The sequence below is a fragment of the Plectropomus leopardus genome, chromosome 24, assembly GCF_026936395.1.
Source record: "Plectropomus leopardus strain MGB_pleo_1.0 chromosome 24, ASM2693639v1, whole genome shotgun sequence".
Taxonomy (NCBI): domain Eukaryota; kingdom Metazoa; phylum Chordata; class Actinopteri; order Perciformes; family Serranidae; genus Plectropomus; species Plectropomus leopardus.
This window is the reverse complement of record NC_142199.1, coordinates 10,928,689-10,955,682: the sequence shown is the minus strand read 5'-3', so window position 1 is coordinate 10,955,682 and position 26,994 is coordinate 10,928,689. Positions and strand designations below refer to the sequence as shown.

General features: G+C 39.0%; 1 protein-coding gene and 1 long non-coding RNA gene across 6 annotated transcripts; one reads left to right on the top strand and one right to left on the bottom strand.

Annotated features, from left to right (window-relative positions):
- Positions 1 to 1,369: 1,369 nt before the first annotated feature.
- jam2a (junctional adhesion molecule 2a) lies at positions 1,370 to 24,708 on the bottom strand. 4 transcript variants are annotated; one of them, XM_042512998.2, is made up of 11 exons: positions 24,297 to 24,708; positions 16,044 to 16,109; positions 15,737 to 15,847; positions 13,593 to 13,742; positions 13,304 to 13,491; positions 12,973 to 13,075; positions 11,562 to 11,669; positions 11,388 to 11,403; positions 5,009 to 5,080; positions 2,583 to 2,616; positions 1,370 to 2,340 (listed from the first exon to the last, which is right to left on the bottom strand). In XM_042512998.2, the coding sequence occupies exons 1-11, from the start codon at positions 24,343 to 24,345 to the stop codon at positions 2,302 to 2,304; spliced, it is 936 nt and encodes a 311-aa protein (XP_042368932.1). In that variant the 5' UTR covers positions 24,346 to 24,708; the 3' UTR covers positions 1,370 to 2,301. The 4 variants fall into 4 exon arrangements, with proteins under 4 accessions (XP_042368932.1, XP_042368933.1, XP_042368934.1 ...); XM_042512999.2 differs by having other exon boundaries at positions 11,388 to 11,400; XM_042513000.2 differs by lacking the exon at positions 5,009 to 5,080 and having other exon boundaries at positions 24,297 to 24,707.
- Positions 5,997 to 7,064, top strand: LOC121962728 (uncharacterized). Of its 2 annotated transcripts, none has more exons than XR_015775944.1 (3): positions 5,997 to 6,110; positions 6,179 to 6,259; positions 6,328 to 7,064. It is a non-coding gene; the product is annotated as an uncharacterized LOC121962728 (long non-coding RNA). The 2 variants fall into 2 exon arrangements; XR_006107158.2 differs by having other exon boundaries at positions 6,007 to 6,110; positions 6,343 to 7,064.
- Positions 24,709 to 26,994: the final 2,286 nt, after the last annotated feature.

Sequence of the window (26,994 nt, the reverse complement as noted above, 5' to 3'; positions counted from 1 at the left end):
TATAGTCTTGCAAGCCGGGCCACTGCGCTTCAGTATTTCCCTCTGCGGGAGCACAGAAGAGGCTTTCAGCATGTATGTGATGACGGAGAGATGAAATGGATGCATTAAGTGTCAATAATAAAGCAATGACAATGCAGTAGTTCACAAAAAAGCTGTCAATTAATAAGTTTTAGAGTGGTTAATAAGTACTCCACTTAATTGGACTGACGTGACCATCTCTACAGACAGGGCTCATAACAACATTGTGCTATAATAGTAAAAGCAGCATTAATATGTAGAAATACAAGTTAAAGCATCTCAATATACTAACCTAGTACACTATTATGCAGAATGTTCAATTTCAGAATGATTTGGATTATGATTAAATTACTTAAATATTGCATCTTGTAAATGTCTAATTTTAATTACTTTATATTCTGCAAATTAGCTTTAATCCCTTGAAACCTGGAAAATGTGCTTGATTTATTTCAAAAACATGTAGCTGTGCATGGAGAAGATCTAAATAATTTGGGCAGAAAAGTATCTGAGTCATTAATAACGTTTGAGGTTATATAAATACACATTTACAAAAGGAATGTCAATTAAAAAAAGAAAGAAGAGTATTAAATTAAGTATCACAATAGGAACAATGTTGCACAGATCAGTAAACTGCAAAGAACACAAAGCTGTATAATGATGAGTAAGCACTAAAAAGTAAAATTTAATTAAAAAAAGATAGGCTGGGTGGCTGGATTCACATTATTGAATGATAATTTAATTTAATTTAAATTAAACATTAAAATCAAGAACTATTAGGTCTGACATTATTGAAGGGGACATGCAAATGACTTTAGTTTTTTGGACAAATCTCAATGAAATAAATTTTACTTACTGAATATTATTTATGATGAATAACCAAAGACTAATCCATCTGCTGTAATATACCAGCAGTGTAAAACTGACTTCAGCAAATCAGAATTTAGCATAAAAACATAATGTAATGGTATGATTTGAAGGAATAATACCACATTTTATATGCAAGTTATGTCATCCTGATTAATAATAGAGTGAACTGTTAATGTTTAATGCTACCTGTGATTTAAAAAAGCTTCTTAGAGTTTCCTTTTTTGTTCTTGTTTTTCTGGGTTTTTTGTTGTTTTTTTTGTTCTGATTTGGTTGTTGTCTTACTTTCCCTTTTTTCACTTTTCTCACTTTTTTGTGCAATTTTTCTGATAATTTTCTTATACTTGTCACAAACTTTGGGTCATTACTTAAGTTGCTCATTGCCTTCTTCCCATTTTTTTTTTAATGAAATCAAGCTAGTTTGCACAATACATAATCCCTATCGCAACCGCAGTCCCAATCATTATGGCAAGTATAATGGCAAGTATGCTTTTCAATAGAAAACCATTTTATTACTGATACACCATTCAAATAAAACTCTGAACAATCCATTCACACACCGTCTAAAAACAGACACTCCATTTTGATAAAACATTGACAAACAGTGGCACAAAAATATAAAGACAGAAAAAAGTAAGGCAAGTTCTTTACAAAAAAGTGTGATCCATAGATAAATATGACAGACAAATTAAAAAGGCACAAGGTATATATATCTATATATATATATTTATATGTATATGTGTATGTAGATATATAAAAAGACCATGCAGGCACATTAGGATGGAACGGGGTTGGTCTCAATAGAATTGGCCGGAGTGGCTTCCTGTTCGCCTCGACTTGCTTTGTCTGTTTTTTTATCGTTACTAAGATCATGAGGATCTTGTGGGGCCCCTCAGGAAGCCGGGGCCCCTGTATTACTTTAGACAAAACATTGGCAGATGCTGAGGTAAACTGCATTTGAGTAGATTGACAACAATGCTTTCTCTATGGCTTTAAGCAGAATCCCCTCTTTTAAATTAGACAGTCAGTCTTTGGTAAAAAAACCAAAAGAAAAAGCAAAGGTAGTTGAAATGATTGACCTGCAGAGGGAAGAATATAAGTGTGTAGAGAGCTCAACTAGTCCCTGGACTATTCAGAAAACATCATCTTGAATTCAACATCTGGTCACCAGGGGGGAGCAGAGCGCCACTAAACTGAACTTAATCCCATGAGAGCAGAAAAACGTCAATGACTGAGGTGACCCACACAACGCAAAGTAAGAGAGGAAGAAGAAGAAGCCTTGCCATCCGACAGGAGTGGAAGAGGGAGATTGAAATGAGCATGTATTGGAAGATCAAGAGCTCATTCAGAGTCCAGAGAGCAAATAAATCCAGTGTTTGGCACCTTATCATGATGTGTTCTCACAGGAAGGCCAGCTTCTCAGAGCATGAATGACTGGGTGTGTTTGAAGTCCTGGGGCTGAAGGAGGGGAGAGAGAAAAAAGAATAATAAGTGCTTTAAGTATTGAATTGTTCTCTCATTTCAGAATTATGGCTCCTGAGGTAACGGCGGCGTGATTTCAATCAAAAACACAGCAACATTCATTAGGTAAGTACAAACTGCTGGTGCTTGAGTCAGCGCTTTGCTCATGTCAACACTTGGAGCTCAACATGGGAGAGAGAGGATGTGGGGAGGACAAGGGGAAAAAAAGAAACACTTACTTCTTGGGGCGGAGGGATGTAGTTGACATTGGACCTGAAAGACAAAGACATGGGTAAGCACATTGGACAGTTTGACACAGTCGCAGAGAGGAGAAGAAACTCGAGGCGGACAGCTGTATCCTGAGTCATATCTTGCCCTGCATAAATAATGCACATCATACATGGCAAACCTCCCACTGGGTAAAAAGGAAAGTCTGACTCTCACCAGCTGAGCAGGATTATATTAAGCTGGGGATGGAAAAGTGGAGTCCAGGGATTGTGATAAACAGTCGATATACAGCGATCAGCCAAAACATTAAAATCAGGTGAACTGAAAAACAGGAATTTCCCATTCAAGTTTTTTTGCCCCCAATCTGATACTTGTGCTCACCTGGATAATACAGCTGCACAATGCAAATTTCAGCTACTTTCAAACTGTTAAAAATCAATCCAGTTTATATGCTAACATACACATGTAATACAAGAAAAAATGTCGGCATCCAAACAGTCCCTTCAGGGGTTCTATGTTTTATTTTCACAAAATAACAAAGCAAACAAAATATTTTTTGTATGGCTCTTATCACAATTCCTTTTAGTGCAGTTTTTTTAATGTTAGTGCAGCTTTTTTTTTTTTTTATCACAAAATAACAAAGTAGACAAACTAAAGTATGTCTTTAATAAATGTTCTCTATTCCACTTAAAAAAAAAATAAAATAAAATGTGCCTTTTGCTGTAAAGTACCAAAACAAACACACTAAAATATTTTTTAAAATTGCTCTCAAATCCACGTAGCGCAACATGTTTTTTCAATAAAATAACATAGTAAACAAACTAAAATGTTTTTAGAAATTGCTCTCAAATCCACTTAGTACAGCATTTCTCCTTTCAGCAAAATAACATTAAAGTAAAATATGTTTTTGGAAATTGCTGTCAAATCCACTTAGTGAAGCAATGGAACAAAAGTTCAGAGCATTATAAATGAGTAATATAATCACAGGTCCTGTTTAAAGTGGTCTTATAGCTGAAATTTAACATTCCCTGTCACGATAAATAAAAATCCATCATAATTCCGCTTATTACAGCATTATGGTAAATCAACAAAAAATTCAGCATCTAAGCATTTATAGGACTTTTGACAAACTCATGTCTTCATTTTAATACCAATTAAGGCCTTCTTTATAGATCAATTCATTTAATGCCTTTTAAGATTTTTAAGGATCTGCAATTGAAAATCTAATTATAAAATGCTAAATATTTAGGGGAATAGTTGATGAAAATGCTTTGGCTGCTTTCCTGTCAGGCAATTAGCTGACAGTCCAAGAAGTCGCTGCATTTGGCTAAGAAAGTCTGGCACATAACCTCTCCCATTAAAACGCTAATTGTCAATTTTCACTTTAAAACATACATTTTTTGCATGTATTTTTAAAAAGAGACACAAAGTGATAATTAGTGATTTAGAGGTGTTGGTAGGCAGATTTGTTCTGTGTATTCTTATTTTCAGTCTTTATGCTAAACTATCTGGTCTCCTGGCTGCAGATTTAGTGTATTTCGTTGACAAACATCTAACTCACGGCAAAAAAGCAAATTAGGCTATTTTTAAACATCTTAAACTGAATTTTGAAAAAGAAATAACATTGAAATTGTTTAACTTGAAAATCTGAGGAACTGTTTTCAGAATGCACCAGCTCAGAGAAAATTTAAAGTGTCCAATATTCAATAATTTAAAAAAAAATAAAATTGCTCTAAGACTTAAAGTCGGGTCAAAAAATCAGGTTGCTGCATTCAATAATCATTGCCAGCTCGATGCTCAAATCTTTTATTGTGAATTTTGGTGCCTGAATTTCACCAAAGTGAAAGTGGGCAACCACTTTTGTTGTACGCCACTTGAATTTAAGAGCTTCTATTTAACTTTTATTTTATGTTTAAAATTGGAGACTACAAATTCAAAATTCCTCAAACCTTTGCACAACTTGAAAATACAGACTGAAAATGTCGAAGAAGCATTTCCAAAAACAAATCGATTCAGATAGATGGTTGTTAAATAAGAATGTCAGTTATTTATTTTTTACCATTAATTTTGAGATGTTTTTACCAAGAATTATATGATGATGTTTGTTAAATATGAATCTGCAGAAAAGAGACTGTTCGCTCAACATACAGACTCAGAATGGTTCGCTTTGCTTTACCCAAAAGTAAAATAAATCTAACAGCACCTCTAAAACTAATTAACACTCTACATCTCGTATGTTAAGACTGTTTAAAAACAGGCGTGAAAACCAACTATTTGCTTTTACAGGAGGTTATTTACTAAACTATTGCTGATTACATGACATGACAGTGGCCAAAGCGTAATCATTACAGTGTGAAAGTATTCCTTTCTTGTGTATAACACTGAAATGATTATTATCGCTTCCATATCTGTCTGTCGGCCTGAGGGTCTCACTCACGTGTCCTCAGTTCTGTGCAGGGTTTGGCTGCTGATGTGGGCTGCACCGTGACACTGGGAGATCCAAAATGACCTGTGGGGGTCAGCATGGTGGCTTTAAAAGGGTTAACAAGAGGGGGATTCATTTTGGGGTCACACTGCACACCATGCTTGAATATGTGATTGCGAGGGGGGTTAATTAGTAAAATTGATGTGACATGTGTGCAGCCGTAAGCCTAGTTGTGTAAACGTGTGTATATGATTCCTGTATCATGAGGTGTATATTTGGAGAGTGTTTGTTGGCGAGTTTGCACGCTGCACCGTTTGTCAGTAAATATTATGTTGAGGACAATTCTCTGCAAATATGACAGCATGCAGACTCGCCAACAAACCCTCTCATTACCACTTCAAATATACACATTATGATGAAAAAATGATGTGCATGAATTATAGGTGCACGTTTATACAGCTGTGGTTATAGCAGCACACCTGTACAGACATGCAGCCAATCAGTGCGCAGCAGAGCTCAACAATATGCTTTGGTGGGTCAAGTGGTGAGCCAATCACATGCAGCAATCCAAAACCCTGATATATGATGTCTGAATCTTGTCACTCTCTTTTAGGATTGGATGCAAGCTGTGGACCTGTTACTGGGTGTTAAAGCTACAGTTGGTGGGTTTCATTAAAATTACTTTTGTATTGCTGAAACTGTCATTACATCCACACAGTAGTACATGAGACAGATAATCTTTGTAAAAACCATATAATTCCTCCTCCTCTTTGTGCTTCGTGGCACGAAAACACCCATTCAAAGCCAAGGAGTCTCTTAACGCAGCTGTCAATCCTGTCGATTACTGCTCGTGTCCTCAAGTCAAACTGTAACACTCGGCAGCGCTGATCAAATATGAATCAAAATTCAGAAGGGTATCCTAGTGTGGTGGGAAATACTTCCCTCAGTGCTAGAGAAAGCTGTGTTGACCATGGTGTCAGTGAATGCACCCTTGCCCTGACTCCTCCTCCTCTCTCAATCAGGGCCAGGCTATATAAGGCACCTGAGCCCATTGTTCTTCCTCTGCTTCCTGAACTCTGTCACTGCTGCGGCTGTTGGTGTGTGGTTCCCACAGGTATGTTTGAAGACACATTTTTATGCACATTCTCACTAACCATATCAAATGTTAACCTTTATTTAAAGTCTTGATGAACATGTAGTGAGGACGTTTCCCCCTGCCTTGGTGATCCTGACAGTTGTATTTGGTTAATGCCCTGTGTGGTGGTAAGTAGGGTTATTGTTTCTTTAAAATCCATTTTTGTTGGACAGTGCATGAGCCTGGCTAATTGCAGTTCTCTATCTTCCAGGTTCACCAACACCAAAACCCTTTGGTTTTGCCTTAGTTTAATGTTTAACTTAGTTTTGAATCTCTAATTTCCTTGATTATTTTGCCTTTTGTTATACCTTTAGTTTCTCTTAGTTCAGTCCTATTTTGCTCATTTGTTTGCAATTTGTGTCGAGTTAAATTGGAATTACCACATTTGTATTGTTTTGGCCCTTGAATGGTGACCTTTGTGATTTATTTTATTGGAGTCTGTTGGTTTGTTTTATTTTGACATATTTTTCTGAGTTGTAGTGTAGTTTTGTATTTTAAGCCAACTGGGTTACATCTCAGTAGTTCCAATCCTTTTGTGAGTCCTTTTCCTTCACTTTTTGTGTGTAACTGCACAGGGACACAAAGGCTGCACCATTTTTTTTGCTGTGAGGATTGCTGTGTGACTGCGTGGTGGTGCCTCTCCACAAGTGGCCTCAGCTTGGTTTCATTTGGGTTACTTTCATTTGGACTGTTTTTATAATAACACTATTAAGAATTCATCTTAAGGCCTTTTTGAAAGACAAATAATTGTAATAAAGGCATATTTTTATACACTTTAAGAGTTTTGAGGTTCTTGTCTAATGTTCTGTTTTCTTTTCAGCAGTTTGTCCCTGCCTGTCTGATTACATTGCTTATTTTGAGTTTTGTGAACAAATATAATAAAATAAATATAACTGGTCTGGAGGCAGAGACCTGTTTCTGCCTCCACAGTGATGAGCCTGTGCATTTATTTTTTTTTTTCCAAACAGTATTTAAGGTTCAAGTAGTATTTTCAGGTGGTGTAAGTACCCTGCTGACGTTCAGTTTCTCATGATTCCCCTTAGAGCCCATTCCACGCTAGGATTCACAAATTTGCAAAAGGTACACTTAAAACAGAATCTTAATTTGTATTTGATCAGTGCAGCGCAGTCTGACATTTATGATTTTTTTTTTTTTGTGACCTGGTCACCACATTGGAAACAGTTGACCCAAATTACTTAAAGTGGTACAGATTTCTAGTTACCCTACTAAAAATATATAGTTTTAATTCAAAGTAATGCAAATTATATTTGATTACCTCTAACAAATGTTTTAAACAGAGCAATAAAGCTGAAAAGACCAAAAACAAATGTTTAAATGTTGTCTCAAGAATATTGCAGATCTGTGTTGTCAAATATGTCAAAAGTTTAAATAATTACAAAAAATAAAACCGCAAGCAGTGATGAAACTTGCACCGCCGCGCATGTCTGGGTTACTTTCTGAATGTCGACTGATGCACCCATGTCTCCCTGTGAAAACGAAATACTGCACGCAGCAGTGAATTAGTGTTTCCTCCATGTAGAGCTTAGGCTGGAGATGTGCTAAGTAACTTTAGCGTGCGTGTGTTGTGATCTGCCACTTACAGCGCTGCTGCAGGCTTACCATCTGCTGGACAAACTATAGAATGCAACTATTTCAAAACCACCCTGCATCATTTTCTGCATTATATGGTCTGAACAATTTTCCTATCTACACATAAAGGCAAAAAATATGCATCAAGGTTGATTTGCTCCGTTATGTCTGTGAAAGGCTCATATCAGCTGATAATATAGGTATATTGAAAAATCAGTTGGGCTCTAGCAGAAATGACAAAAAATTACAAAAATATTAATAAAATTAAAATTGGTGGACTTCCTGTTGGGTTTAGGGTTTTTTTTATTGTTCTTGGGCTTTTACAGATGTTTCCCAAGTTTTGTAGCTCTACATGTTGATTGCATGTAACTAGTTCCAATAATTAAATTATTAATTAATATAAATATAATTGTAATCAGTCAGTTACTGAGGAAAAAAGTGTAATTAAATTACAATTATTAATAAAAATGTTGGATTACAATTAAAAAAAAATCTTTCCACTAAAAAGTTTATATGTGAAATAATGCATTTAGATTCAACTTTATTAATCCCCTTAGAGCCCATTCCACGCTAGGATTCACAAATTTGCAAAAGGTACACTTAAAACAGAATCTTAATTTGTATTTGATCAGTGCAGCGCAGTCTGACATTTATGATTTTTTTTTTTTTGTGACCTGGTCACCACATTGGAAACAGTTGACCCAAATTACTTAAAGTGGTACAGATTTCTAGTTACCCTACTAAAAATATATAGTTTTAATTCAAAGTAATGCAAATTATATTTGATTACCTCTAACAAATGTTTTAAACAGAGCAATAAAGCTGAAAAGACCAAAAACAAATGTTTAAATGTCTCAAGAATCTTGCTGAACTGAGTCGTCAAATATGTCAAAAGTTTAAATAATTACAAAAAATAAAACCGCAAGCAGTGATGAAACTCGCACCGCCGCGCATGTCTGGGTTACTTTCTGAATGTCGACTGATGCACCCATGTCTCCCTGTGAAAACGAAATACTGCACGCAGCAGTGAGTTAGTGTTTCCTCCATGTAGAGCTAAGGCTGGAGATGTGCTAAGTAATTTTAGCGCGTGTGTGTTGTGATCTGCCACTTACAGCGCTGCTGCAGGCTTGCCATCTGCTGGACAAACTATAGAATGCAACTATTTCAAAACCACCCTGCATCATTTTCTGCATTATACGGTCTGTGAACAGTTTTCCTATCTACACATAAAGGAAAAAAATATGCATCAAGGTTGATTTGCTCCATTATGTCTGTGAAAGGCTCATATCAGCTGATAATATAGGTATATTGAAAAATCAGTTGGGCTCTAGCATAAATTACAAAAAAATGGCCAAAAATATTAATAAAATTAAAATTGGTGGACTTCCTGTTGGGTTTAGGGTTTTTTTTTTTTATTGTTCTTGGGCTTTTACAGATGTTTCCCAAGTTTTGTAGCTCTACATGTTGATTGCATGTAACTAGTTCCAATAATTAAATTATTAATTAATATAAATATAATTGTAATCAGTCAGTTACTGAGGAAAAAAAAAGTGTAATTAAATTACAATTATTAATCAAAATGTTGGATTACAATTTAAAAAAAATCTTTCCACTAAAAAGTTTATATGTGAAATAATGCATTTAGATTCAACTTTATAAATCCCGCCAGGGGCAATTTATTTGAACAGCTTGCTGTGTATACATAAATAGATTAGTAATAATTGCAAAACTTAAAATAAATAAATACATTTTAAATTTTTTTTTTTTAACACATTTGTTAGGAAATTAATTAAATGTAATGGATTATATTACTTTGAAGTAATTAAAATAGTTATGAATCTTACCTCTTTAACATGGTAACTAGTAATCTGTAACCTATTACATTTCAAAGTAACCTTCCCAGCACTTCTAAACAGTACACTAAAATACTGTATGTTTCCGAAAACATTTGAGGTGAGACAGAATCTTAAGTTACATTTGATCAGTGCTGCCTTGTTTGACAGTTTTGCATAATTTCATATTAATAATTCATTAAAATGCACAATTTATTGGAATGATTAGTTGTAAATTGAGAGTTTGTGACCACCATATTGGAAACAGTAGAGCCAAAATGAAGCATCACAGTTGGTTTTTACAGATTATCTGCTCTAACTGGGTATTAAGTCAATAAAGATATATATATATACAGTATCACTTGTGTTTTTGAATTATCTCAAGTTCATTTTTATACATATTTACACAGTGTTTTAAATTTACACTGTGAGTGAAAAAACAAAGTGTTTCATCAAAAATCCACTTCAAACACTAGCTTAGGGAGCTATGAATAAATAAAACCATGTACTCCCAAGCAGACACACATCTGTAGTTATCATCATGTCCAAATGTAGCAGGACAGATGATGGAAAAACACAGACATTTAGAGAGAGATAAATAATCAGCGCAGCATTATTATGGAATAATTATCACCCTTTAATATTGAAAATATTGGAAAATATTGGAAAATATTGTGGGAAGAATTGCGAGCAACACAACAGCTGTGTGTATTTGAGCAGATGCACATTTTATTTGTTTAAAGTCAAGTTTTGTTTTTAGGATCTTAAATCTCAGTGACAAACAGCCCAAATTTGCCTTCTTTTTTCCCCAGCAACCATCCACTGTAAGGACAGTTGAAAATTGGACCACTGCTCAGGATGATATAACGTTCATCCATCTCACCCGCGGACCATTTTTCCAATAAAAGCCGGAGCTAAATCTGAGATCTGCATCCCTGCTTTGTTAACTTGTGCCTACTATTGGTGCATCAGATACGGTGTCACATTGTCTTTGAGTCTTTGTGAAGAAGCCTGTTCTATAAATAGGAAGTTGACACTGACAGCTCCAGTTAGCTCAGTGGGATAAGCATCAGACTTTAACCTAGACAAAGAGCTTTCGCATCAGCTACAAGGAGAGCTCCGCAGTGACTCTCCATCAAACGCTGTGCTGTAACAAGCCAGTAATCAAATAACATAAAGTCAAGCGAATTAGGCCAGTCACACAAGGACATGCATTTATGTCTCTGTGGTTAAAAACCGGCCGAGCATCCAAACGTCCTTTCACCCACTCTTGCGCTAACAGCCCTCTGTCATGCCACAGTCTCATTCTTCAATCTCTGCAATATCTAAATAATCCATTCCAAATTACCCATCCAATCAGTTTAATTGCTCGCAATTCTTCCCACTGCCAATATTTCCCTCCTAGCTGATTAACAGCCGGTAATTATTCCATAATTATGTGGCACTGATTATTTCTCCCCCCTTTAAATGTCTGCATTTTTACATCATCTGTCTTGCTACATTTTGACATGAATCCAACAGTTGTACGTCTGCCTGGGAGTGGCAATCAATTAAAAAAAAAATCCTTTCCCATGGTTTCTACATCTGTTGTTGCCAATCACTAGACGAGCAGGAACACAAGCGCTGCTGTGGCTCAAACACACACACTGAGACACACACCACCACAGCTGTCACTGTATACTGTCCTGACTCAGCACACAGACACGCAGTCTAAGTGCAACAACAACCCACGCAGCCTCCCCCACAGCCTCCCCCGCCTCCCCACATCCTAAGTGTGTGGTGTATTAGCCTGTGTTTGTTCACATCGATGTTAATGCAATCACAAAGCTCTTACCTTCCTCTGTGTCCTGCTGATGGATGAGTCAAGAGGAGCATGTGATGGAAAACAGTCAATGTCAGAGTTTATATATTTCTCAGAAAACTATTAATTAATGCTCGTGCAAGGAGATAAAGTGGTTGTTTGGCTGAAAAAACACAGCAAACAATCTAACTTAAGAGACAAACTCACGGCTGAAGAAACCATTACGGTGTAAGAGGAGTCCCCCGCATCCACAGATGATGATGACCAGGCAGACCACCACCACAGCTGCCACCACAGCAGAGACATTGACGTCCTCTGGAGGCGAGAGGGGGACAAAGAGTCATGGTCTGTTTCCCATATGCAGTGGTATGGAGTCAAAATAGTGACAAAAGGATTGTGGATGTGGATGACCATATCTGAATGTGTGAAAATATTTATATGAGCACATTCAAATGTGTGAAAGTGTAAGAATGTTTTGATCAAATGAATTTAAATATTTAAATCGGTTAAGAAATATCTGAACTTATATGTATGTACATGCATGTGCATATATTTGTATATGTTTTTTTTAATTTCTTTCCAGGGTTTTAGAAGTAACATAGACTATTTAAATGTTATATAAGATATATCCTTACGGTCCACACTGACCTTGGTTATATTACAAAAGAAACTTTACGTTACAAAAAAAAAAAAAAAAAACACACACATTGTTCAAAAAAATATCTGAACAAATAGATCACATTTTGGAAGCCAAAAATAAGGTTTTCAAGTTGAAAGTCAATTTTCTGGGTTGAAAAAGTACACAAAGAACACAATAATGAGTCCAAAGTTTACAGCTATAAATCAAAATCACACATACAAGCAGGGTTCCTACAGCTTAATGCAAATTAAATCTAATACTTTTAAAGACTTTTTTAATGCCAGGCTTTATTTTTAGATGAATGAATTAAAGACTTTTTAAGGATCTGTGGGAACCCTGTATACAAGTACAAATCAAACGCGGTACAAATACTTTTGTCCAGTATTTGACGCTTCCTCCCAAATAACCAATCGGGATGCTCTCCAGTTTCAATTTATTAAAGCCGTACCCCACAAAAGAGGAGGAAATATATGAACTCCTAACTGTGGTAACCATTAAGTCTCCGTATGTCAACACGAAGGCCATGTTTTAATGTATCTCCGTCTAATGCCTTCTCCTGTACTGTAATAACATTTCCTATAATTTATTAAGTGCATAAAATGGTTGCTTGCATTAACCTAGAGTACATTATATAATTCATTAAAAAGCTAATGACCTTTTCCAACAAAACAGCCTCATTTTAGACCATGTAATTTGTCCCAAAAAGGGTACAGAAGTTCAAATTTTAAGGTCAGTCCTTAAGGTGCTTCAGATTATAGAAACAGGGTGAAATGGGTTTTCGGAGGCCTTTCCTCTCCACTGCATCTCTGATTTTCTGCAGTGCTGAAAGCTGTGGTGAAGAGGCAGGAGGAAGTATAGAAAAACACACACACACACACACACACACACACACACACACACACACACACACACACACACACACACACACACACACACACACACACACACACACACACACACACACACACACACACAGACCTATCGTCATGTGCTTGCCCTCGCACTTCTTGGGCTGTCCCACTCCGTTCGAGGCCTGGCAGCTGTATCGACCGGTGTCCTCTTTGGCTACTGCTTTAAACTCCTGCATTAGAGATGGAGAGGGAAGGAGAAAACCAAAGAGCGCTCTAAACTCAACTGAAAATTGAAAACATTTTTATGATGAAGTATGTGTGATAAGTTTGAAAATAACTACAATAAGGATGAGATTATAATCTAGTTGCTTTTTTTAAAAATCTCCAATATCCTAAATCTGCACATGTACACAATATAACAGTCAACTTTCATATCATAAGACGGGTGTATTGCCCACCAGTATTCCTGTGTGTGAGTTGATTAGGTAGGTGGCGTTGGCGTGGCGTGGCGGTTTGATCAGCTGGTTGTCCTTGAACCAGGAGTATGTAGCAGGTGGGATGCTCTGCTGGTCCCTACAGCGCAGCTGCACCACTGAGCCCGTCACTGCCCCGCTGGGGATTTCGCAGGATGGGATTTGTGGGGGCACTGCAGGACAGTACAAAGAAAAAGTTAAAGAAACAAGAAAAAGCTGGAAATACAAGCCAATCTCCTAAAACCTTTAATTGTTGATTCTCTTTCAGTCGTACCCAGGACTTTGAGTGTGACGTTGGTCTCGCCCAGGTTGACGGTGTCATGAGGAGCACTGATCTCACAGCGGTACTCCCCAGCATCCTCCTGGGTCACCCTTTGCAGCGTCACCGTGGCCCCGTTGATGGTCGCCCGGCCATCAAAGGAACCTCGAAGAAAGGAAAGGAGGACATCAGCCAAATGAGTTGTTACATATCATCAAAAAATAAAAAATAAACCAATATCTGCTAATCTGCCAATAACTGCGTCTGAACATCTAACAAGTCAGTTTTTCAGGAATAGCTTTGCTTACAGATAGACTACAAAGCATTTGTAAATCCTAAAAACAGGAAGCCAAGCCAAGGCTGGATTACCAATTCGGCAAAGTGGCCCAAGACCTCCAGGAATCCTTGAAGCCGCAGGTTACACTGTAGTGAAACAAACGCGCAGGCCACAGGGAACATTTATAGTACTGTGCAAAAGTCTCAGGCCACCTTAAACTTTATTTTAGCAAGGACATAATGATCATACGTATTTATTTCTTAGTCTCTATTAAAATACAATCAGAACATAGAGGAAATATGTATACAGTTTATCAATCTGCACTCAGATACATTACAGGTAACAGTTAATCCACCCATCATTGCATTTCATTAGGTGGGACTGGAACCTTTATCTGTGAGAAGAGATGTGCATTGGTTTCTTTTCATTAATAAAGTCTTGAAAAGCAACATGCCTCCAAACCTCAGGACTTCATTAAATTGTTCACATAGTAATTATTCTACATGTTCAAGTGATTGCTTTATGCTCAATGTTTCCTGGACGAATACTGAATTATGAAAAACTGCTGTGGTGGAAAATTATAGTTAGATCATTATTTATGGCATACTCTCACATACACCATACACTACACTATATTTTATTTGTCTTGACTTGTGCTAAAATATTGACACGTTATCATGGTACTTCGATCAGATGATTTTTGAGAATGGGAATGTCTGTTTTGATCGGTGTGTGAAAGAAGACTGGCCCCTATGAGAAAGTGATACCAATATCTGTCAAATGTGGCATGATTCAGTTGCTTTGCAAACCAGCTCAGCTCTCTGATTAAAGATCTTTATATTTCTTACTACTATGCCTCAGATAAGTTTTATCATGAGTCAAAATATTTGCATCACTGCTTTCAGTTTTTCTGCTGCATCTATCTGGAACTTACTTACTTACTTACTTACAACGTACATTCAAACTCAACACAATTGTTACTATGAGCCAGTTTAAAACTATGATAACCACTTACTACTTTTTGTTTTGGTTGTAAAATTTCACATTTGGTCTTTATCCCTTTATCTGTTCAGCATCACATACAAAATCTGTGACAGTTAAACTCAATGGAAACTGGCTACTGCTGCACATATTTCCTGTGTGTTCTGGTTGTATTTTAGTGCAGACTATGGATGGAAAATAGCTTCCTGGCTAATTCTGGCATTTTTATACTTTGTGTATTTATTAATTTGCACAGTCCCTCTTTAAATAAACCAAACCTAAACCTAAGAGACTACTGAGAAATAAATACAAACAATAATTGTATCCATGCTAAGATAACAAAGGCCTGCCAGTTTTGCACAGTACTGTACCTCATGTATCAGCAAGCATGAAACAGCAAATTTGTTGCCCCAGGGACCCCTAATCGGATAATCCAGCCAGTGGGTGGAAGAGTCGGTTTCAGTGACTTTTCACGAATTTGTTAGACGCTTGTTGACATTGTGAAAGCTTCATTCATGCCACCTTTTAACCCAAATTCATCTGTGAAGAAGAGGAGGCTCGACATATTTGAGAACATTGTCAGGCTATAAAAGAGAGTGACCGGGTGAAAGCTAGTGTATGATTTATTATTTATTTCACCCATAAAATCCTCATCCTAACCCACAAAGGAGAGGAATCAAGGAGACGAGACAGGTTAAGATTTTATGCCTTGACACTATTGACACAGACTGTGCTAAAATATCTCTTACAGTTGATCCATCATTGCTGTCTCACAGTATCCAGGTGGTGTTTTTTTCTCATCCTATGAAGGCAAACCTCTCCCAGCTGGTCCCGCAAGCTGATTAAAACAAATGCCCTGTTTGTCACTCTGGGGATAAACAGCAACAGGCTGCATTCTCACCTCTGAAGTGTCCATCAAAGTACACAAACGATACATCTTTCCCCTTTTTCTTCCACTCGATGCGTGGGTTCGGGTCTCTCTCTGTGCGGAACGTGCAGGACAGCACCGCATCTGAAGACAGAGAGCCAATGAGATATTTATGGCAGAAGCCTTCAATCAGTGGCATTTTTAACTGCTTGGTCTATTTATAGCCTATGGTTTATTCTGTCAGAGAGAATCTGATAGAGCAGCAGCTCCTGAGGGTAAAAATGACTCGGCTGCGAGACGAGGCGGCCTGGAGATGAGCCGCTGCTTTTTTCTGCCTCACCTGAGAACTCGTGCACCTCCACCTTGTGTTGGTTGGTTGACACGGTGACAGGAGCAGAGGGGGAACCTGGTGGAGGAGAGGAGGGAGAGTGGGAGATAGAAAAGAAAAAAAAGAGGGGTGAGAGCATTTCAGAACGCAATATCACTTGTCATCCATTAGGGGGCAAGGTGAATTGGTTAAAGTGCTCCACGTTGCCCGCCAACTGCAAGAGGAGAATGCTTAATGGCTGTCTTTGGTCGACTGTCTGAGGCGGACACAACTGGAGTCTCCAGGAGATCTGAAGTGAGGGCAGGATTACTCCCTCTTCCGCTTTAATCCCGCCGGCTTAAGCAGCGTATGTTTACTTAAGCGCAGGTTAGGACAAGGTCAGCGAGCATCTCACCGGAGGCTTGTCCAGATTAACCTGATGTATGAGGGGGCATTAGCAAAGAGCAACCGGCACACTGTCTGTGTTTGTTTCCCATGCCGTCTGTGTGTCACTGATACGCCACATCCAAACAGGAAGAGGAAGCAGGAGCTACCCTTCCTGTGTGCTGATTGGTTTACAGGGCAGATTATTGTCTGGTCGTCCTGTTATTAAATACAGGTTCAGCGTGGGTGAAGGTTACCTGAGGGGAAAAGCAGGTTAGTGACATGCCCACAGTAACAACAGTAAAACACTGCCTCAGTGAGATGGACAAAGTTCACATTCATGTCTGTCTGCACTCCTGTGCCAGGTGCCAAAGACACACAAATTATACATGCATGTTATAAAACATTAATGCCTTAAAAAAATCTTCAACCCGGCAGCAAAGATCGATACAATCAGCACTGTTTCAGGACTAGAGTCACCAATTTAGTACCTAAGCAAATTTCTCCCCTTGTGTTCCTGAGTTATGGTGTTGAATAATAGGCAGAAAAAATATTTTTGCAGAAGATTGTGATGTCACAATGAAGTTGACCTTTGACCTTTTGGATATAAAATGTCATCACTTCATCATTTAATCATATTAGACATTTGTGTGAAATGTTGTCATATTAGGCGTACAGCTAAGTTAGAGCCACGGTGACCTTTGACAGCAATATCGAATTAGTTCATGCTTGAGTCCAAGTGGACGTTTGTGCCAAATTGTGGACGTTTTTCTATGAGGTGTCCCTTAAGGCAGCGACACACTGTGCCAACATGTGAGAACTAGCGGCGACTGAAGCCCCTTGCTGCGTCACCTGACATCGACGTGTCTCAGCCAAAAAGATGCACAGAAACACACCAAACCGACATCTGCACCTGCAGGAGATTCCCCTCCATACCAGCAGATGGTGGTTGTCTATATTCATCATTCAAAACAAAGAAAGAACAAAGCATATTTACTGTGTGCCAGTGAACAACAACAACACAAACTATTAGGAAACGTTTCTGTTAAAAGTTTAATAGCAGAAGAAAAACTATCTGACCTCATATATAACAAGATTGTTTCCAGCTCCCTCACTCTTAACTTTAGCTGTTTGTTGACATTGTTCATTTCTGTGAATATGCCACCGTTTCTCATCATGTGCGCTGAGCTGAACTGTTTGTCATGCTAAACACACCGCGGCGTCACGGGGCGCAGTCGCTCAGTGGCAGCCGAAGGGCAACTATCAGCTTGGTGTGTCACGGCCTTTATATATCATGTTCATGAGTATGAGACAGCCGCAAGGTCACAGTGACCTTGACCTTTGACAAGAAAATGTAATCAGTTCATGCTTGAGTCTAAGTGGATGTTTGTGCCAAAAGTAAATTTCCATAAGGCAAGGAACAACAAGGAATCTGGGGAAAAAAATAAATTAAGACAATACACATGAAGATGAAACAAATACCGCAAAAGGTTTGGAATATGGGAGACACCAGAAAATGTGTAATGAACTTTCTTTTTTTTTTTAAAAAAAGGAAAACAGTAAACACTCTCTGCTGCTGCACCAAAGCCTATAACATCTCCCACAGGTCTGCGACTTATGAAAAGGGGAAAAAGATTTTTAGACCGAAGGCCATGCATTTTTGAAGTTACATAATAAATGTTGAATGGGCCTCAAGGGTGCTTCCTCAGAACATTAAGGGCTATGAAAAACAAACTTTTAATTTGGCGTAATGAAGATGTCACCTTCACATATTCCTGAAAGTTTAATTTCTTCCCAGAAAACACACTCTCACAAACACGTTTACTTTTCCTGCCATTGTTTCTGCAAATGGCGTGGCGAGCACAGATTTAGCAATACTTCACCACACGTCTGTTAAAATTACCGTGAGCAGTTTCCTGTTTGTCAGTGACTTCCTGCATCGGCCCATTGTCAGCAAATTAAGTTACAGGAGTTTTCTCCCATGTAGAGACGGGAGGCGTGGAAGAATGGAGGGCAAGCTGAGACAAAGGGCAGGAAGTGTGTCAAAGAACAGGAAGGCGGCCATGTTGGATGACCATTCAAACTGGAGCTCATAAGTGGACCTTAAAGGTCTCTCTCACTCTTATTTCAAGCTATTTTTAAATTAACCTTTAAATAAACAACAGCCTATACAATAATAATGGAATCTCCCAAATGCATCAAGTTTTTTTTAAAAAAGCTTTTCCTGAAGTTGGCTCAATTTACACCAGCTTCACTTGGTCAAACTTTGAGCTAAGTGAATTAAAACTGCACACTCTCCCTCCAGACGCTCCCTCTTCCCCTCGCTTTGCCATGTGTTGACTTGCGGCAGTGTAACAGGATTATCATCGTAGCCTTGGCTTGCATACCTCGACACCCTCTGAGGAGCATTGTCTCACTAAAGGATGAACATGACGAAGGAGGGAGATACAATGAGATTAAAAAGGGACGAGGAGGGACGACAAAGGAGAGATGAGCGGCCCTAAGAATAGAATACAAATGAAGTGGAGTGGAGGAGGCGGGTGGAGGTTGGCGGCGGAGGGGGGCAGAGACCCGCAGAAGCATGAATAAAAGAGAGAGTGGGATTGAAGGCGAGGGAGATCCTCTCAGACAGTGGGACTGTGAATGGAAGAAGCTCTTGTCACATAGTGTGAGACCAGGCCTGCCGCCACCTTGAAGGGTGTCTCTTTGAGAAAAAAAAGAAATGGAGCAGGGCTGACAACATGTCCGCACTTTACCGCTGCGCTGACTGATGCACACGAAAGCACACGCATCAAAAAAAAAAAAAAAAGAGCAAAGAGGCTCTGTATGTGAGGTCCCGCTGCCCACTGTGTCGTGCCTCACTGTGCTCCACTACTATGCACACTGTCAGCTTCAATGGCCTCAATTAACTACAAAGGCGTCGAGGCAGACAATGAACACATGGCCTGTTCGGATCATTTCACAAGTGCATGGTGGGTAATGTTAACATGGTGCAGCTTCCTAAAAAATAAAGGTTTCCTGTCCGACATGTCAACAGTTATTCATGTTTAGAGACAAATGTGTGCCAGCATCCAGAGGTTGACCCACTGAGCACTTCAGTGTCGTGCCTCTGGTGTTTCTCACATGGAGAGGTTTTTTTCTGGCTGTATTGGCCAGTAGATGCATGGATTTAACCCTGCGAAACCTGAGCAAATTGGCTTAATTTCTTTTGAAAACATAGGAAGAGGGCAATGAAGAACAGGATGACTCAAAACTTAGCAAGAAGTTAATACAAAAATGACTTGGAATGTGGAAAAAGGAACTGGTGACACATCTTGGGTGGGAGAGTCTGCGAAAGGTTAACAAAAAGAGTTTGAATCTGGGACTCATTCATGTACTTCAACATGAATCACAACATGTCAACACAGACAGGCTCACAGACAAACACATGCGCACACACACACCTCGTGCATGGCATCAACATCAACCAACATCTGGGACTCATTCATGTACTTCATTTCCAACGAAACATGTATCACTGACTGAAAAGGAAATGTTGTATGGATAAGTATTGATTCTGCCTTTCATCTTACATTTCCATTTTATTTATTTGATATTTGTTATATTACTTACTATTCTATTTTTTATTTATTATTTATGCAATTATTATTATTACTTTAAAACATAATAAATTATTAATGTATGTTGGTAATTTATAATCTGTTATTATTATTAGAATTATTATTGTTATTGTTAATTTAATTTTCTTTATCTGTGGGAATGTGCTACTGCATGAGGGGAAACACTGTATATTTGACCACTGATATACATGTTATGCAACTGAAACGTCATTTAAAAAAAAGTACAAAAGAAAAGCTAAAGTAAAAATCAGGCAAACAAGGTTATCGAAACTTGGGACAGATTATAATGATAATATTTTTAAACTTTTTTTCCCCCTAGTTTTTTCTTTTCCCCTCAACATTTTTTCCTGGCTTTTTATCTTTTTTTTTCAAATCTAATCCAATCTTATTTCTTGCAATTTGTGGAACATTTTAACAAGTTGCTCATTGCCTTTTTTCCAATGTTTTTGGGAAAGAAATCGCATCAATATGCTCAGGGTTCCAAGGTTTGAATACTTGCAAAAGGCATCGAAAAGCCGCACAAGAAGTGAAGTTGCTCTAGGTTTTGGCCGGTTTGTAAAAGAAAAGAACAAACATTCAAAATCTCAGAATCGCACTAAATGAAAGCGACAGCCAGAAAAATGTATATAAACGATACTCATGCAACATGGACTAAGGCCACATCCACACTCAACTTTTTGTTAAAAACTGCATTTTAAAATGAAAATGATCTCTGTCCACACAAGTGTTTAAACACTGTTTCGGAAATAATCTACATCCATACTATCACATGAAAATGCATATCACATGTCCATTCATGTGCACCTGGCATGTGCGTGCGGATGTAAACAGGAAACAGATTGTCTACTCTTCCTTCGGTTAGGTAATTACAGAATATACTATAGATATAGCGAACAGAACCACCAGAGATTTCCTTGGTTGTACCGATGACAAGGTGGAGCTCTTACTGAGAGTAACGTGAGACTCCTATGTACTTGTACTGCCTGTACATGTTCAAATGGCAAATGACTTGAATCAAGGCGATGGGAAACGAGTACACAAAACTTCCCATCCAAAAACTGTTTCGGGCAGATGCTGGAACAATAAAAGATCGCAACTGGAAGCATGAAGAAAGGTCTGTAGCTCCTTTGAGTGCAACTTATTGGCACATTTACAAGATACATTTGGAGCTAAAGTTCTTCCTCAGACAGAATGCAGGCGATAAAGCAGCAGAAAACAAATGAGGAGTTGTTGCAAAGCAAATCTGGGACGTATCAGAGCGATACAGGGAGCATTAACCATTCCTGGAGAAGTCTATGGCAAAAGAGTACCTACTAAAGAAGGATGAAAATGAACATAAGGTGTGAAGACCGAACTAATGTCTTAACTTTACAAGCCCTGACTGAATGAATAACTTTTCAGCGCTGCTCATTTCATCATGTGTGGTTTTTGCTCTTGCACTTGCCATGTTTAAACCCTCGTCTTTTATTGTTTTCTCTCTTTTTCTTTTGTTTTTTCCGACTTTCTTCTATGAATTTATGCTGTTTGACTTCTGGGTCAAAGGCCGGCGTGGGGACTATGGAGTATGCGCAGAACGCCTAGACCAGTTCAGGTTCGATTGAGATGTATGCATAAGAAGTAAATTGATCCCCAACTGCATTATCTAGGTGTGCTAGTCCGACTTTGACAAATTCAACTTACTATTTCAATCGGACTAACATGTTAAAAGTCCAGTTTTAGTCGGACTAACACAATAATTCGACTTTTTCTCACATCATGGAAACACACTGAGTGCTGAGCAGAGCATCTTTGGGATCCTGAGCAGCAGAATTTATGGCCTAAAGCTTCAGTTTAACATGATCTGCTGTGCCAAAAATATCATTTTACAGAGTATGAATCACAAACAAATAAGGCTGTTGGAAAATTGCTAATATAGACTTTTTTTTTTAAAAAAAAAAAGTCTTTCATGTGCCTCACAGCAGGAGGTCTCTGATGGCTCTCCAACATGGCATCAGATAAGGTAATTAGAATGCCTCTGCGGACGGCCTGTTGTGGCTCTGAAGCGCAGAGAAAATCGAGACAAAGGCGTCAACACAGACAGGCTCACAGACAAACACATGCGCACACACACACCTCGTGCATGGCATCAACATCAACCAAACACTGCGACAGCTCAAACTCACTGAGGGACAGCCACCCTCTCGCCTGAGCAAAAAATAGAAAGATGGCACGCTCGCTCCTTGGCACTCAGCTTTACTCTCATTACGTGGTCCGTACAGAGTGTTACAGAGACTGGGGTGGGTGTTGGCAGGGCTGTGGCGAGGTCAAAAGCATGGCGCAGTCATAATTAAGGCACTTATTCAAATTAACAGGACAAATGAAAGAGGAAGAGAGATGGACCCGTGGTGCATATCCTGTCCGGCTGTGTGATACAGATAATGTGGACGGCACACGTTTCAAGGCTGTGTGGGTACGGACACAAACAGGGAGGACTGTGCGTGTGTGTGTGTGTGTGTGTGTGTGTGTTCTCTCCATTCAAACAAAGCCTCTCTGTGCAACTGTATCCCTGTGAGCAACAGCTGTCTCAGGCAGACACGGTGTGAGTGTGTGTGTGTGTGTGTGTGTGTGTGTGTGTGTGTGTGTGTGTGTGTGTGTGTGTGTGTGTGTGTGAGGGGGTTCAGATCGAGGAAGCTTGCCACAGAGACCCACCCAAAACATTTCCTTCTGTTTTTTTTTTTAAACAATACACTCCACAGACGTTCAGTAGAGCTCAAGCTGCTCTGTTAAACTGTTGACATCTTTGTGCCACATGATGAGTGATAACTGTCACAGTGGGACTACACACACACACACACACACACACACACACACACACACACACACACACACACACACACACACACACACACACCTCTGTGAACTCGTGACCCAGTGGCCTGACAGGTGGCAAAACGTGGACAACACAGAGTAAAATCTGCGTCACTCTCACTGTCTCATCACATCCATCTCACGCTGCTCCCCTGGAGTCCTAAAGGCTTCCTCTTTCAATCAGGGAAAGTTAGCCGCCTTTTTCTTAATCAAACAAATTTCTCATGTTTGTCTCCACTTGTATTTTCCGGTTTCAGTCCCCTGGTAACATCTTCGCTATGAAAACACCTCGACGAGGAGAAACAGTGTGAGGTTTCTGGTGGTAATCCAACTGCTGACCTCATGCACAGATATGCCACCTCTACTGCCAAAAAAACGGGTGCCCACCCGCCACCAACATGCCGCCCACACCCATAGTGTGGCACCCGGCCAAATACAACTTTAGGGCCAACTTGTAGGAACCAAGCCTGGCTGCACAGCCGGCCCTCACAGAGGGGCTTTAACTGAACTGGAGGACTGCGGAATAACACTTAACAACTACATAAATAATGCATTTAAATCTTTCAAATATGAAACTCTGCCACCAGAAATTTAAATGCAAATCCATGTTTTCAAATGTCTCTTTGAAAAATCAAACACAAATATCACTAAATAAAACCACTTAAAAAACAAGCGTCTCCAAATTGGGAAAAAATAAAATAAAATTAATATCATGCATCACAAAAAAAAAAAATAAATCTAGAGCTGTTCATCTCAACTGGGGAATTAGAGAAGTCAAATAAAATGACTTTGTTTGAAAAAATAAAAATAAAATAAAATAAAGTGTCCCCAATTTAAAAATATATATATTAAAAAAATAAATGAAATAAATCTAGAGCTTTGGTTCTCAACCAGGGGTCCATGGGGGGTGGGGGTGTCCCCCCAAAAATAGAAAACAATAAATAGAAAATAAATTAATTTTCATTATCCAATTCCCTATATAAGTGTGAGTAAGAGTCATGAGGTGGAATTTTTCTGACCAAAGATTTCTCTTCTTCCAGTTATCTCCTCAGTTGTGGTCCACAACCATTGAATTTTGGTCTTGATACAACCAAAATCTTTTAACTTGGAGATCCCGGAATCAAAATCTTATCACATGGGACCCCAATTTGATAGGACTTCTCTCCAGGGACCTCTAAGTGCCCTAATGTGATTCATTTAACGGCTCTTGACATATATATATTTTTTTTTCCAGTATGGATCCCAGGAAATCCATGGACGGTTAGAATAAAAAAGAGAAATCCTTATAATAAAAAAGTGACCAGAGCGGTTTAAGTACACTGAAGCTGTGATCAAATGTAATCATCTTTTTCCTAAGCTTTATCTCACGGAGGTAAGTAGGGAAACACACACACGGTTAGTTCTCCTGAATGAATAGTTTCCATGTGCCACTTACATTGCATGAGTAAAATAACAATAGGGAGATACAGGGACGTCCCCTCCATTATCGTCCACAACTCTGGCGGAGTGTCGTGTTCCCTGGCCGGAGCGGTGAGGCAGATCCCGAGCCTCAGCTGTCTTCTCGCACTTGTTCACAACTCTCCAATAATTCATCCAGCTTCCAGGGAAGAAACTGCTCTCCAGGGGGAAGCGATCGGACCGACCCGGGGCGGAGCGGCACGGAGCGCGGAGCGGCTGGCAGGCGAGCGGCAGAGCGGGGCGCAGCTCCGGGACTGATCGGTGAGAGCCGCCGGTGCCCTGGTTAAGGAGTGCGGCTGGTTATGTGGCTCGGTTACTATGAAAGACGCGGATGGACGTCCTCTGTGCTCCTGCTGTGTGGTTTCGGAGCTGGTTGAGGTGGAGATGGAGGTGGAGGGAGGGCGGGGTGAGCTTTCAGACAGCAGAGCGGCGGAGCGCCGAGAGCGCAGCGCCGTGTCCAAGACGCGCACTGCACTGACAAACTGCCACATAACGGGAACAACTGGGTATGGCAACAAGGTGTGGCACGCTTCATACCTTAGTCCAGATGGGACCCGGTTTGACCCTAGGACAATCTTTAAATATCAACCTCACGGATGGCACAGATTGAGCCCCCGGATTTATGTAAAATCCACATAAACCAAATATTACGCCCAAATTTTCCTCCAAACAGAAATATTTACTGTTTCTCATAATTCAGGGACTGATGTACAAGTTACAGAAATATTAAAATAAGGACCTGCCTCAGGAGAAAAGACACTTCTTAACACTTATTTTTAGAGTTGCTTTTTTAAACTTATTTATTTATTCATTATTCATCTCTCTTCCTACATTCATTTTGTGGCTCTTTCTCCATTAATCTTATTACAAAGTGTTACTGTAATATTGATTGGTAATGGGCTGTATTCCTATTTTGTGTCTATGAAAATTTTTCAGATACTATAACAGAATTTCTGATTAAAACAGTTGCAGAATTTGGGCAACATATGGATGAGATGTAGCATGCATTTATAATGTATTATTTTACTCTGCACAAAATTAAATAAAAATTTGATCACAAAAACAAACTGTAGGGTTATACAATTACTTCAAAGTGGAGTTTTTGTCATCTTTTTATAAATGTATCCAGTTATGAAGGGTATGTTTTTGATGGTTTGCAGTCTTCATCTAAAATGTAACTGTTTGACTATTACTGCTACTACTTTTTTTTATTTTTTAATGCGAATTTTGCATGGGAATCACCTGGGTGAATGTGTGTTTTTTGTTTCTAAAACTTTTGGAATCCTTCCATATGCTGTTACGGTTATTATTTGTATGCAGTTTTTAGATATGGATTAAAATGGATATGGTGGTTTGTGGGTGATGAAGGATGACGATGAAATATGACCTATTTATTAAAAAAAGGTGAAAGATAAAGATTACAAGCAACACATTTGAGGTGAGAAATACAGAACAATCAATTACTTTTCATGGTGAGAAGCTGAGTTGCTGATTAGTGATGGGTAATTGCAGTTCTTCTGTGCCGAGAGAAGAGAAAACAGACTAAGTCCTGCAGATCAATGACTCCCCGGTGAATTACTATTGACTAAACAAGTGTTATGGCTGAACACTGGATAAGCCAAAGTTGAGACTGCCTTAAAAATCACATTCACTGCCTCCAATCAGGCCTTCCACTTGGAAATTAAACAAGGAAACCTCTGGGGTGACTTCACCACTGACCTCGTACTCTGCCAGCTCTTCAGCAAAAATTGGAGAGCGGAAACACATAATAAATTCATTTCTAGGAATGCATTATTTCAGAGTGTTTTTAGTAGCTATTCAAATTTAATCATGTTTGAGCAGCAGCGTCAGAGGCACAGCAGTCATTCCTAAACATCTCTAAAGCACTACAGCAGCGAGGAATTCGGGGCACTGATTCAAACATCTCAATCAGTGCTGGTGGTGTGACTGTGCTCCGAGTCCGAGGCATATGTCCTTGGGTGTGTCTCACACATTGTCAGTGTGTGTTGGTGTGGGGGTAGTGGTGGCGGTCGTAGGATGCTTGAGTGGGAGCAACAGCTGCACAGCGGCTAAGTTTTCTGGCCCGAGGCTTTGCTCAATCTTCAGCCGTGTCTTGATGGGGAGTGATACGGTAGACTGTGATTAAATGCAGGAAAAGATTCCCCGTCACTGAGAAGAGAAACACGAGGATGCTCTTTGGATAATCTGAACATAAAGGGTTTTTTTAATGCTACTTGTCTCGCGTCTCGTGACTGTCTAAAGACACACAAAAGCTTGAATGTCAAACAGGGATCTATAACCAGGGTTCCCACAGATTGTCATGGACAAAAGTTAAAAACACAAAATAAGCTTTTTTTTCTTGCCCCACGTGTCTCTGCATTTTTAAAAGATATAAGATTCAAACTTTGTTCAGCCTTTTAAAGTTCTGTGGCCCTCTCCTGCAGCCAAAGTGCTTAAAAATGATTTAACATGCCTAGTGAGCAGACATTAAGGGAGGAAATTAAGAAATGCACATGATAAATAAACAAAAAGGTAACCAAAACATTTCACATGTAAACAAATGTTAGAGCTTTGTTAGGTTATCAGCCACAGAAACTATATTTTCCAATGTGTTACATTACCGTAATTTAATTTATTACAAAAAACACATTTTCATGATTTTTCCAAAACATTGA